A 14,964-nucleotide genomic window follows, 5' to 3' on the forward strand; every position below is an offset into this window, starting at 1 on the left:
TCACCTGATAGTGAAAATGGATGTAATAAATTTGAGAGAACTACGAGTGATGATAATGCAGTTACTGGCATTGAATTCACCTCCAACCCTCATTTCGTCTGCATAAAAAAGGAGAGGATGTTGATTATTTGTCCAACCTTCTTGTAGCATCAAAGGAAGATGGTTAGGCATTTGATCAAGCATGTGATTCTCTTTGTTTTCTTGCCTTTTCTCTCACATGCTTTGCTGTTTCCTTATTGAATTCATGGTGACACTGTTAAGATTAATTAGGTGAAAACTTGCAAAATAAAAGACGAGGTAAAAAAAAAAAGTCTTTTACTCCTAAGATACCTCTGGAAATTTTATGAATATGCACTGATATTGATTGGATGACATTGTATTTGAACTAGTATCTTAAGGGGAGAAATGTTGTTTTGGGTATCTAAACATAGCTAATTCTCTTACTTTGAAATTCTAATTTCTCCTATAAAATCAATGTACAGTGTAAAATTTCCTTCTCGGTTATAAGTTGATAATGGCAAGCAATACCCCTCCCTGGGTACTCTCTGTCTCTCTCTCTTTTTTGTTTTTTTTTTGTTTTTGTTTTTGTTTTTAATTTTAAATACACCCACACATACACACACACTTTTGTTAATACAGTTTTTAAATAAATATTATGGTCATTTTAATATTTTAATAAATATATTAGCTTTTTTAGATAAGATAGCTTTGTTATACTTAGAGATTATTGTTATTTTTCTCAGCTCATTGGTCTTCATGTTTTGACAAGCTACTTTGTCCAAGGTTTTTTTTTTAAACTACTCAGTGATTCACTCTGTAAAAATCTAGGCTCTACTCTTCTTGGTATCAGACCACTACACATGATATTTGCCTTGAGCAAACTCTTCTACATCCAGGGAATTGTACCTTCCCAAATTTGCTTTTGTATTTCCCTCTCTTAATAATGAAAAAACCTAAATGCCAAAAACACCATAGGCTAATGAAAGAAGGGAATATACTAAATATAGCAACAAGGTAATATTTTTTTTAAGAGAATGCTGACCAGGGTATAAATAAAAAGTGCTTAGAAAATTGACCAGTGAGCAAAATTCTGCATCCCTTATCTTAGAGTTATTAAAAACAACGGAAAAAAAACAAACCCTCTTCTTATTGCTCTTTACTCTGCTTTGTACTCTGCTTGCCCTCCTCCACCACGCACACATACTCGCTCACTCACTCACACATGCTCACCATCATTTTAAGTTCCTTGAGAACAGTAACTATCTTTTACTCATCTTGGGTTTCCCAAAATACCTTACACAGAGCCTGTGTTAACACTGCTAGGTATTGCGTGAATTATAGTGGGAGAGGCAACGTTACTCTGCATCGAGACACTTACTGAGACATGTGAACAGAGAAGGTATCTTTGCAAACATTGACAAGGACATACAGTGCAGACATGCCTTAGTTCACTTGGGCTGCTGTCACAAAAATACCATAGATGTGGTGGTTTATCAGCAACAGAAATTTATTTCTCACAGTTCTGAAAGTTGGAAGTCCAAGATCACAGTGCCAGACACACATTATTTAGTCCTGTGGAGAAGATTTAATGCATATTCATGAAAATGACTTGCTGTTGGGCAATAGTAAATATATGCCCTTGGAATTTAAGAATTATTTAGGCCACAATATGGAAATAGTCTCTGTGACATGTTGATTTCTAGCAGCAAATTATTAAATATAGAGATAGCTCACTTTTATGGTTCTTCATCCTTTTTTCATTGTGGTTGTAGCTACATCTTTCTACTATGAAAACATTGACAATTTTACTAAAGAAAAAGTCAGTTTGCTATTGTTTGCTTTGGTTTGTGTATTTATTTTTGTGTGGATTGAATTGTCTAAAATTAAAAAAAGTCTTTTAGTTAATGTTTCTCTCCTTTTAATCAGAAATATTTGTACTATGGTAGGCATTTCAAAAGTGGTTGTAAAAAAATGAAACAAAATATAAAAAGGGTATCTAAATCAGCTGAATTTCCTCCCACTAATAGCAAATATTAAAGACTGCCCCTTGCTAGAGTGCTAAAAGTATAAATGAAGGATGGCACACATAGCTGGACACAAAGATATATGTGCTGAGGTCTTCATCTTCACATTCTCTTTCCTAAAAACAAATGTCATTCTCTTTCCTAAAAACAAATGTTGATACAGAAATACTGTGTATGAAGTGAGAACTGTGACAGATACCCTCACACCTTATGCTTTTGAATAGCCAATAAGAACTTCTGAAACTTAAATCCACGAATGAAATAAATGTCACAATTATGGATTACTCAGTTACCTAAATGAGCTAACATTTATGTAGTTCTGTTATTCCTAGTACTCCACGTATTATTATTACTATATTTTTTAAGATTTTTATTTATTTGACAGACAGATCACAAGTAGGCAGAGAGGCAGGCAGAGAGAGAGGAGGAAGCAGGCTCCCCGCTGAGCAGAGAGCCTGATGCGGGGCTTGATCCCAGGACTCTGGGATCATGACCTGAGCCGAAGGCAGAGGCTTTAAACACTGAACCACCCAGGCACCCCATGTATTATTATTTTTAAAGAAATATATTATTATTATTACAATATGTTGATCCACTTTTTTTCCTTTTTATTTTTCTCAGGTTTATTGAGATATAACTGACAATTAAAGTGTTAAATATTAAAGGCATATACTTGATGATTTTATATATATATATATATATATATATACACACATATATATATATGTATAGTGAACGGATTTTCCTCATTGAGTTCATTCATCCTTCCATCATTTCACATATTTAACTTTTTCTTTTTTTTTTTTTTTTGATGAGAACATTTAAGTTCTATTCTTAGCAAATTTCAATTATACAAGACAACAATAGAGCATTATCAACCATAGTAACCATGTTGCACATTAGATCTCAGAACTTTAGTAACTGAAAATCATACCTTTTCACCAACCTCTATTTCCCCTGCTTCCTAACACCTGGCAGACATTTTTCTACTTTCTGTTTTTATCAGTTTGACTTTTTTAAGAAAAGATTTCACATGTAAGTGATACCTTGTGTATCACATGTAAGTGATATATACACATGTAAGATATAGTAATTGTCTTTTTCTGTCTGGTTTTCTTTTTCACTTAGCATAAGGCCCTCCAGTTTCATTCTTGTTGTTGCAAATGACAGGATTTCCTTCTTTTTAAAGGCTGAATAATATTCCACTGTATAAAATGCCACATTTTCTTGATTCATTCATTGGCTAATAGACTCTTAGGTTGTTTCTACACCTTGGCTGTTGTGGATAATGCTGCAGTGAACATGGGAGTACAGATATCTCTTGGAGATAGTGATTTCATTTCCTTTAAATATATACCTGGAAGTGGGATTGCTGTTACTTGGTAGTTCTATTTTTAATTTCTTGAAAAGCCTTCATACTGTTTCGTAGTGACTGTACCAGTTTACCTTCCCACCAGTGGTATACAAGAGTTTCTTTTTCTCCACATCCTCACCAAGATGTGTTACTTTTTTGTCTTTTTGATAATAATCATCCTAATGGATATGAGGCAACACCGCTTTCTGATGTCACCCAGCTCGTGGTATTTCAAGGTTACAATTTTTTTTTTTTTAAATCTAATGCTTGTAGCCATAATCATACTTAGTGAATTTCATGTATCCAAAATGAACATATAAACCATCCTTGATAGTACTACACTAGAAGAATAAATATTAAATATATTTCCATAAAAAGCAAATGTTACATATGTGTATGCTACAAAAAAATATTTTGGAATGTAGGAAAATAGCTATTATCTGTAATGGATGCACCCATATGCCTAGAGTGATTATAAAGAAAATCAAACATTGATTCTAATAGAAATTTTATAGTTTCCATCCTTTATTTCAATTGTATTTGAGTGCTTCAGAAATATTTCTGAGTGTACTTATTTAGGGCTTTTACACTTTTATTCTAGCGTGAAGGGAAAAACTAGGATAATTAGAATGTGTCCTGATCTCTGGGGTTATTCAGCCTATTAACAAACATGTATTGAAGAAGTTTCTCTTTTTAAGTTTATAGCTAACAGGTTCAAAAATACATATTAAAAGCACACTAAAACTGGAGAACCTGGATGGCTCGGTCAGTTAGCATCCAAAACTTTTTTTTTTTTTTTAAAGATTTTATTTATTTATTTGACAGAGATCACAAGTAGGCAGAGAGGCAGGCAGAGAGAGAGAGAGAGAGGGAAGCAGGCTCCCCACTGAGCAGAGAGCCCCATGTGGGGCTTGATCCCAGGACCCTGGGATCATGACCTGAGCCGAAGGTAGAGGCTTTAACCCACTGAGCCACCCAGGCACCCCAGTTAGCATCCAAATCTTGATTTCACCTCAGGTCATGATCTTAGAGTCATGAGATCTAGCCCTGCACTGGGCTCTGTGCTGGACATGGATCCTGCTTAAAGATTCTCTCTCTCGGTTTCCCTCTGCCCCCTTCTCCCTCATGCTCTCTCTCCCTAAAAATAAACAAACAAACAAGCAAACAAAACCATACTAAAGCCATTTGAATACTCATTTGAAATAATGTGGGACTCCCTCCTCTATGATTAGAAAACACCCTTTACTGTCAGGGATGGGAGTTGAATAGAAAGTTGTCCAAAGTAGGTGAAATTTCAATTTGAGTCTAAACTAAAGTGCGTGAGAGGCTGTTGGAAGGACATTAGCCAATGAACCTGCATCCAAAGAGCGTGGTTTCGAGTAAGGTACCAATGTTAATAAAATATAATTAAAAATAAAATCACCACCAACAAAGTGAATCCTCTTCACTACATGAAGAAAAGAATAAATCAGTTTTACTCCTGAGTAGGCATTAAACCAGAATATAACATACATTATATGCAGTCTGCTAAAGAGATTGCAAAAAAAGAAAAATAATCTCAACCATTTATATAAGCAGATACAATCCATTACATATGTGTTGATTATCCTTATCAAAAGTAAAACAAAATTAACTCTTATCCATATGATAAGCTGGAAGTTACACCCTAGAGCAAAGCACCTAGGCTTTAACTCTCAGGCACAGAAGCAGGATGAAGGGGCACGATCTTTCTTCATGTTCACATTTCAAGAGATGGCTCCAAGGCCTTCATGAAAGACATTCTTGGTGTGTAAAACTGGAAGAGTTTTGTTTAGCTTTTACACCATTTAAATAGGCCTGAAAAACACCGAGAAAGCAAGTATTTATAATTTTAAGTTTTCTAAAGGAAATGATAAAAAGAAATGGAAAAATAGGAAAGTTTTCTTTCCTACTTTTTTGGAACCAAGGACAATTTGAAACTTTTTTTTTTAATTTGATTTGCACTTATAATTTTTCTTTTTGTGACTACTTTATAATAAAACTACAATTTTATAATTATCTCAATTGCTGTTTCTACTTTCCTCTGGGCAGTTTGCAGTCATCTAAATATACAGCAAATTCACGGTAAAATACAAAGTAAAGCAATTATCAGGAATACAATAGGATGAATTTAAAATTTCAGTACAATATTAGCTGTGGAGGAATAACCTTTAAATATGTTGTACCAACGGTAAATGGGTAAAGAAAATTCTTGATAGCAAAGGTCAAATACTTTCTTTCATCATACATTAGTTTTACAAATTGCTATGTTGCCTATATTGCTTACACTTCTAAATGATTCAATGTTTATTGTATTATTTTATAGCTCCTTATGAAATCTTACTAATTTAAACCTAAGAAGTAGCTTCACCGTGGAGCCTGAATCTAATTTTTTCAGTAAGAGCTTATTTCTTTAGAATCCCAGTAAACTTCTCCTAAGTTCTCACCAATTACATAAGTGACATTACATTTACAAAATAATCTAGGATCTTCAGTAATTATTCTATCTTTCCAAATAATTTTTCCCAGATGGAAACACAAAGATACCTAGAACCATTATCTAGTATTATTGTGAGGCACCTGTTAAAGGGTACATATTGAAATTCCAGTGTTCAATAACACATGACTCTAATTATTTAAATCTTGAAGACAAACCCAGCCTACAGGCCATGTTTTGCATGGTCAAAATCAATAGTTATATTATTATAACAGTCAATTAAATCTCCATGGGTAATAGACATTCACTTTTGTTTATCTACACTTAGACTGGAGACAACTTGTTATTTCAAAGTTAATCAAGTGGTGTTAAACCTGTCTTCTATAGCTTAATTTGTAAACACTGGATTTCTGTTTCTAATTAAATGCTTTTCATTCTGCAGCATCCTACTAGTCAAACAAGTTAACAAAACTGTGTTTTTTTTTTTAAATGTCAAAATTATAAAGTGAGTATCTGGATGGGCATTAGTTATTTTACTTTGGTATTATTAAAACTTACAAAGAAGATAATCTCACTTTTTGCTCTGTCAATAATTAGATTGCTGGACTGAGAAGTCCAGATCATGTGTTGACTGGTATAAGAGAAAAATTATGCCAGACCAGTTAAACAGTTAGGGAAGACTTTATTCAAGACTATGGACTCCTACTGGAATTGGGACCAAGACTATTGAAATAGGAGTCAGTACCATACAGTAGGGAAGAGGAATTAAACTCAACTCTACTGAAATAAAAGGTGGGGTGGGTTTTACACGCTGGGGTAAACTTTAGTGAAAGTATTGGAGAAGAGTAGGTGGGAGATTGGTTGATGTGAATAGGTCATTTGCATTTGTTAACAGATGCTGATCAGAATTGAGCTCCTGCATGTCCACAGACAGAGAATTTGGAGTGCTTACTCTTTTCATGATTATATTTCAGAGGGATGGCTCCCAGCTCCTTGAGAAACACATTCTTGAGTTGTAGAAAATTTGTGTCTTGAATTGCAGAGAAAAGATGTACAGTTCTAAGTTTTCTAAAGTAAAGGCTCTTCAAAAAGGTAGAATAAGAGCCTGTAATCAGGAAGGAGACTCTCAAAGTTTAGTTAAGCTCAGGGGAACATTAAAGCTGTCTTGGCCACTGGGAATATAATTTTGAGATATCTGGGTATAGTGATTGTGGGACATATTGCTGGGAGTACAGAAAGAAAAATATAGTTTAACAAATAACCTGTTTTTTTTTCTGTAATAAAATGTGATTTTTTAAAAGAAATTAAAAAACACTGCTGTGAATAAGACAGTAAGGCAGTCCACAAAAATCATACGTTCTCTAGAATACCTTCTTTAAGCTGAGTTCAGTGTCATCCTCGGTTGCTCTAGAAAATTTGATTTTCAACTCCTTTGTAAGACCCACTGCCTAACCCTTTATGGCTGCTGGCTTCACTTGGCAAGCGTGGGTCTCCCTGGGTTTTCCTTTCACTTTGATCATTGAATGGGTGATCAGCAGCACTTGAAGGAGTCCCTCCAGTATAGGAACAGACTATTTTTCCTCTACAACAACTTTAAGTAGACAGAATCTCCTGGTTAATAGAGGTGGCAGACTTCTGGTGGGTCCTTCAAGGTCCTTTACCTTATGACTTTATGTCTCAGGACTTCTGGAGAAGAAAGAAGCCCTTTGAAGTATTGGACATGTTTATGAGAGGATTCAGTTAAATTGGGTACAGGACATGATCTCTGACCCAAATTCATAAGCCTGCCAAATATAAGTTCAAAGGGAAAATATTATGCTTGCTTGCAGAGGTTGCTCTAATTTTCCACAAGGCTAGTAGTAAAGGTCTAGACCGTTTTAATCTAATATATTGCTGAATTTTAACAAATGAGTTTGATTGTTCTTACTGGAATCTGTAAATATTTGCATCATTACTAGATGGCAGTGGAAATCAGGTAACTTCCTCTCTCTGATTCCTTATGCTCTAGTATTCCTTAAGTGGAAAATGTTTGAAGAAAGACTTTACCACTGCTTGAGAATTGGCATCTGAAGAGGGAAACAACTTCTTCAGACCATCCAGATATCATAATCCCATAACTAGACAAAACCTCTTACATTCCTCAGAAATTATGTCTATGAAATCCAAATGCCACCAAAATTTTAGGGAAGTTGGTTGGGGAAAACTGCCTACACAGACCTTAGGAGAACCTATGAAGAATTCTACTGGCAAATTTTTCATCTCTTTAATATGTTTTGGATAACTTCATCTTTTTAGGTATATGTAGTAAGAGTCTAGTGCCTTTAAAAATCCTTTTTTACTTTGGTGTTTATGTTGATGATGCAACATTGCTAACCAAGAAATAAGGACTGTGGCATGTGTTTTTGTTAGCTAATTCCCACAGTTCAGTCAAATTTCTCTTAGCTCCTCTTCTAATCCATTTGTACATTTTTTTGTGTGTGGGGGTGTGGGAAGCATATTTTTGGAAATTAACAAAAATTGCTTATTGTATTGAATGTGAGGCTTCTAAGTTTGAAATCTGCCACATTTAACAGTGGCTTTTGAAGCTCTGTCAGCAAAATCATTGCTTTCAGAAGTTTTCATTCTGCCTGCGTGAGCCCTGCAAGAGATTACTGATCTGAGCAGCCTTGAACAAGTCAGCTATCAGTTTTCCATGAGATACTTTCTTTCCCCTCAAAGTAGGAATCTTCTTTTTTTTTTTTCCCAAATTTGTTCTGTTGCATGACAGACAAAAACACATACTATATGGGGGTGCAATTACCGTGACTGCTATTGATGAGGCTGTTTGTGCCAACTTAGTTCCAGGCAAAATAGAAGCTTCCAGAATTTTTATAAAGAGTCAGCATACCATACAAAGCCTTATGCTGGCCACTTTTATCCTGAGAATATGACCCATCCACAAACATTATGAAATTGTCATTATGAACAAGAATATCAGACAAATCAAGTCAAAGCCTCATGTCTTCTATTACCATTGAACAGTTGTGACCAACAATATGATTAGGATCTGGTAAAAACAACACCACCACCAACAACAAAAAAAAAACAGGATCTAAGAGGTTGCATTTCCTAATAGTATTTTTGTTGTTGTTGTTTAATGACCATTTATACCTAGTCTGGTGGCATACCCACAAATTTGTAACCTTACTTGTAAGATAGCTGTCACAACACATAGGACAGGAAAATAAGTCAAGTGACTCAAGGTAAGGACTTGAGCCTTTTTTAAAGTGTGTCTGTTGCTATTACAGCATCCCAGTAACCACAATGCCCTGATCCAGAAGAACTGAGAAATACATTATCAACGTGTGGTCTAACTAATCCTTGCTTTTGAGTTAACACTCCAGACGCGGCACCCTTATTTTCATGACAACACAACTAGAAAGGCTTTTCCAAATTCAGAATTCCCAATGCTGGGATGACACTGAGCAGTCATCACACAATTGCTCTATCAGAGGTTTTGCCTTCTCTGTAAAAGTTTGAATTCATTGTCTACGGTATCCTCTTAGTCCCCCAAAACTGGGGACTTTATTTAACAAGATATTTCATTTGCAAAATGGGCTGTATTATATCCTTTTGGGGCCTTCAGCATCAACAGATACTCTGAATATTTAACCTCAGTTTGGCAGTAATACAGCTTATCTCGTGTGGCCTTGTGCCCTTGTGAACGGAGGGAATTGTAACAAAGCCAGAGCATGGCTTTTTAGTTTCTGATTCTACCAGCAAACCATCCATATATTGAATACCTATGGATCCTTCTGGAGGGAGAGCTGTCTCTAAGTTTTCCCATAAATGACTAGAGGAATAGTAGGAGAATACTGAGACCCTTGAATTTTTTTTTTTTTTTTTTTGGCCATAAATATTGGACTCCTTCATAAGTAAAAGTGAACAAGATTTAGACTTGTCCATGAGAGGAGCTAGAAGAAAACAAAAACAAAACAGAAATAGATTGGAGAAAAACCTTTCAGACAATGCTACCAAAGTTATTAAAAGTTCTGGTTTAGGAACTATACACATTAATGGAACAATTTTATTTATTTCCTTAAGATCTTGTACAAAAGTCAACCATCTTTATCATATTTACTTTACTTCTTTACTGGGAATTTGGCAGTATTAATATTATAGGGTGAGTGCCCTTTCTTTTATAATTATCCTTTGCTTTTTCTAATTTTTTTTTTTTACAACTGGTTTTTCCCTTCTAATTGAGCCCTCAACAAAGGGTATTGTTCGACATAAGACTAATGCTTCTGATAAGGGATTTCTATGGGTTATACATCTTAGATTAAATTAGTGTTGTTATTCCTTGGGCCCAAAGTAATACATTGATTTGTTTCTGCTCAGGGTACTTTTCCAGTGTGGTACAGGCTTGCTATTTCCTACTATACCCCTTTTCTTTCAGAAAGTACCCAGTAACCAAACCAGATGCTTTTTCTGAGGGTAATTCACAGACATTCCAGATGGAATACACAATATGGTAGTCTTAATTTGCACAAGAGATCTCTCCCCAATAGGTTTATAGAACAATCAGCAGAAAGGAAGAAAATGTGTTCCTCAGCCACAGGATCTATTCAGGTTGGAACCACAAAGAAAAGAAGGGAGCATAAAGCTGAATCAAATGACCTGTATTGATCTATCACCAGATGGAAAATGAAGACTTTCCAGGAAAATTTCAGAATAAGTAACAGTACAATCTACTAGAAAAAGCAATGATACATCAGCCAGAGGGAAAGTTATTGAAGCATACATTTCACCAGTTCCTACTGCTGAGATTTCCTCAGTCTGTCTATTTTAAACCATTTTCCCAGTTATTCCTTATCCTTCTGGGCATTCCTAATTCCTATTTCTGCAATTTATACATCCCTGGAGTCTTATTTTCTCCATTCCCTCTTCTAGTGTTGCAGCCTCTTATAATAGTAACATTCTGTTTTCTCTTCAGTTCTCTTCACAGATTGGCCACCACTGTAGAGTTAATTTCCTTTAGTAATTAGTCTTAACCGAACAGTTAACCTGCCGTTTTTAACTTATTTTCTTCTTCATATTTGTTCAGATTGTCCCCAAACTGAGTAGCTACTGCTAAGATTTGGGTAATAGTTGTTGTCCTTGCCATTTGACCCCCCTTTCTTTAATTTGAGCTTGGATAGTCAACAAAGAGCCAAGACAAAGATGGATAGAACCAGAGGACAATTTTGACCTGTTCCTGGATCCATGCTAGTAAACTCTGAAAAAGTATCAATAAGTTTTTGATGGAAAATAATAGGGGATTCACCTTCCTTCTGTTTGTAACACTGTGGTTTTTCTCAGCTCACCTTTAGAGGAAAGGCTGTGAGCAGTCTCTTTCAGTAGGTCTTCCAGTTTTTCCACAGTTGTGGAGGATGGTGGATCGCTGGCTACTGTTTGGTGTGCTGGGTCATCTTCTTGTCCCAGCATGCTTGCTCCATCAAATGAGCAAAATCTATTGGCTTCAGAATTCCAGTAGCTAGTACACATCCCCACGTGTGGTGGTGTAAATTTAAAGAATAATGAGACAGGGAAGACAGAAGGAGCAGAGACAGCAAGAGAAAGAAAGAGAGGGCTTCTGTAAAAGAGAAAGTCCCTTGAATTCTCACGTTTTCTCCCATTCTTCCCAGTCTTTCCACTGATTATCCAAACCATTTTTTAACTTTCCTCTGAGAATGATAGCCATCCAATAAATACAAGTATCTAATTTGCTTGGTATGAGGCCCTCCTAAAACACACAAAAATCCTGAAAGACTAGATTCTCCTATGTATTCCAAATATGACAGGGGTATTACCTGTTTAAGAGAAAGAACTTCAGGCTTCCCATATTTTTCACTATCAAAGCTAATCATTATCTTAGATCATGATTTTAGATTTTAGAGCCCAATTTACCCTGGTTTACTAAATAATAAAATCTTGAATTTGAGAGGGTGGTTCATTGAGATAGTATTTCAAAAGAGCAGGGCACTAGAAGAAACACTTTATAATCCAGGGTCTCTTATTAGATTGTTTGTGACCATGAGACTTTAGCCAGTCCATTTAATGCAAGAACTGCCATTTGGATCCTATCCTCATCACCAAATTGTCGGGGAAATATAATTAAAAATAGAATTACCTGTCAACCTCGTTAAATCTCTCCACAAAATGTAAGCAAGAATAAAACAGTTTTAATGTTTAATAAGCATTAAACCAGACTGTGATGTGTATCAGAGGCAACCCACCAAGGTGATTGCAAAGAAATAAATCTCACCTTTTCATACAGTCAGGCAGATACAATCCATTACATGTATGTTAACTACCCTTATCCAAAAAGATTTTTGAATAAAACACCCATCTTTTTGATGGGCAAGAACTTACCTCATGAATCTGTATGCCTACACTTAAATCCCACAAAAACAGGGATACAGAACAATATTTTCCTTGACGTTCACATTTCAAAGAAATGACACCCAGACCTCCAAGAAAGACATTCACGGGATGCACCATTGGCAAGAGGCTTATTTAACTTAAAAGATTTTTATATAATTGAAATAAACAGAGGTCATTTATAATTTCGAGTGTTCTAAAGGAAATGCTAAAGAGAAGGGGGTTTTTCTCTTCCCTTTGTAGCATCAGGGAATTTTTTAGTTTAATTATCATTATTTTTCAGATTTGTATTTACCCTTATACCAGCCACGAGTGTGGAATCACAGGAGAACAAGTTAGCAAGGGAACAACTTTGCCTGTATGTATTAGCTGTTCTTTATGAACTGAAAAAATATCATGCTGGAGGTTTGGGGTAGTAAAAGTTCAGAACTGAAAGGAAATAAGAGAACATAAGAAGGAGCAATTATGCAATCTTCTCCTGAAAACAACTTTTAATAGTGTGAGGCAGATTGTTGGCATATTTGATATGGTGTATCTCATGCCTACTTCATAATGAAACCATTTTGCTTTCTTTCATGTCTCAGAGCTTGAGTTCTCCTTACTCTTGCCTATAAACTCTCTCCCTATTATAGCTCAAAAGAGTAGTACTTATGAGCTCACCAACTTGAAAATTGAAAGTTCATATGCCACAAAGTTTCACTGAATGATCTTTCCAAATGATGGGGGGGAGTGTGTGTGTTTACCCACAGATATGTATGCCCACAAATATGTACATGGGGCAGATATACACCTATATTACAAAGCAAAATGTATGTATGTATATCTTTTATATTATAATAATTCTAAATTTTATCTGGCAGGAAGACATCATACCTTAAAATTCCATAATACAGTATAATTCACAGTGTTCCTGTATCACATATAATCCCATAATTAAAACATAATATTTAACTCGGTTTGAGATAGAGTCCCCATAAATTCTATAACACTGGACACTGGTAACACAGCTACATTTAACTCAGTCAGCTGATGTTAGTTTACCCTTTTGGTGGCTAGATGATGAGCCAAGCATTTTGCCACTATGGTCGCTTTGGGGATATGGGCATCAGTGCTGCCCTCTGCTGGTGTAATTGTAGTGTAGCCTCTATCCCAACACATTGTCTCTTAAAATGCCCATTTTATTACAGAGGGAAAATGTATACCTTCTCTCCTCACTAATTTCCCAGAATCTTCATGATCTTAGCAATAAAGTTCACAAACACTTAGGAATTCCCCCTTTTAGAAGACTCTCTTTTCAGTATATAATTTAAACTTCCCTATCACTATGGATATTTTGCTCAGCAGTGAGTCCATTTTTTCCCTCTTCCTATTCTCGACAGACTTTTCCCCCCAAGGTCTTATTTATGCATTTGCTTTCCTCCTTTTTATGACCCTTGGCTTTGGTTCAAGTATATGACTGTAACATAATTAATGACAGAGGAAACATGAGGTAATTTCCGTTTTTACAATTATAAAATTGAGCATTACTGAATGAGATTATTAATGCATAGATTCAGTGATGTTATATCAAACTACCAGCATGTTCTTTAAGATGAAACTATTTGCAGTAAAAAAAAAATACATATGTTGTCTGATATCAGTACCACAATTCCTTGCTATTTTATTGTTTTGCATAGTGCTTAAATATTTTTCACAGTATTTCTTTAGAACAAAGTTCTATAAAACTTGAAAGGTTAAAATGAAGAGCATTCCTGGTGTTTAAAAAAAAATTAAAGATATTTTAGATCCTCTTTTTCCTTTCAGTTCAAAAAGGAGTATAAGTTTCTCTGATAGTCTAAAATTTAGTATCTTGCCTGAGGGTTATGAAAGACCTAACCTAGTTAAACGCATGAAATGATACTTACTTTTAATAAATCTTGATCACTAAATTGTGCTGTTTGTTCTATTACATCAACGCATAGCCTTGCAAGTTTATCTGACAGTTGTTTTTTTCTAGCCAAGAAAGTATTGAGAAACAGTTCTGTGTCATCATTTGCATGCAGAAAGTGTTTTAATAACACATTTCTCTCTTCTCCGTCCATCTCTTTTTTAGGCTGACTGGAAGCTTTGTGCCAGACTTGATAGTGAGCATGAGTAGCCAAATGTGGCTGCACCTTCAAACAGATGAAAGTGTCGGCTCCGTTGGCTTCAAGGTTAACTACAAAGGTAATGATGAATGGCTACTATGGGAAGTATGTTATCTTAATACCACCAGAGAATACTTTTAAATTCAAGTTTAATTGCATCTACGAAATAAAAAGTTTCCCCGAACATAAACAAGAATATATTCTAACAAAATACTTTTCTTTTTAATTTAACTATAAATGTTGATTTCACTTTTCTTTAAATAAACTTAAGCCTACCTTTTTTTCCCCTTATAATGTGTCTATTTTGCATATCTCGTCTCCCCCCAGTCCACTGTACTATCCCTATATGTTACCCACCCTGGACTCCTAGCCTTACCCAGAATAGACAATGTAATTTTATATACTTTATACAATTTGCCTGGCAAAAATAATATACTAATTAGGTAATACTAAAATTCAAAGTAAAGGACTTAATTCCTCCAAGAATCCGGAGTACCATTTTTTGAAGGGGTCATAGGGATCTACCAGTTATTCTTTCAGATTAAATACATCGTTTTGGTGTTCAAATGATCAATTCCTGTGTAAGTCATAGACCAAAGATGTGCT

At 35.2% G+C, this 14,964-nt stretch overlaps 1 protein-coding gene across 2 annotated transcripts in view; it reads left to right on the forward strand.

Annotated features, from left to right (window-relative positions):
• CSMD3 (CUB and Sushi multiple domains 3) overlaps window positions 1–14,964 on the forward strand; it is a 1,221,727-nt gene that overhangs the window by 651,995 nt on the left and 554,768 nt on the right. For both annotated transcript variants that reach the window (XM_032858445.1, XM_032858446.1), the window contains one exon: window positions 14,325–14,437. In XM_032858445.1, coding sequence (XP_032714336.1) covers window positions 14,325–14,437 — 113 coding nt within the window. The remainder of the gene's footprint in view (window positions 1–14,324; window positions 14,438–14,964) is intronic.

Source organism: Lontra canadensis, unplaced genomic scaffold (genome assembly GCF_010015895.1).
Source record: "Lontra canadensis isolate GAN:19392208 unplaced genomic scaffold, GSC_riverotter_1.0 scaffold15, whole genome shotgun sequence".
Lineage (NCBI taxonomy): Eukaryota > Metazoa > Chordata > Mammalia > Carnivora > Mustelidae > Lontra > Lontra canadensis.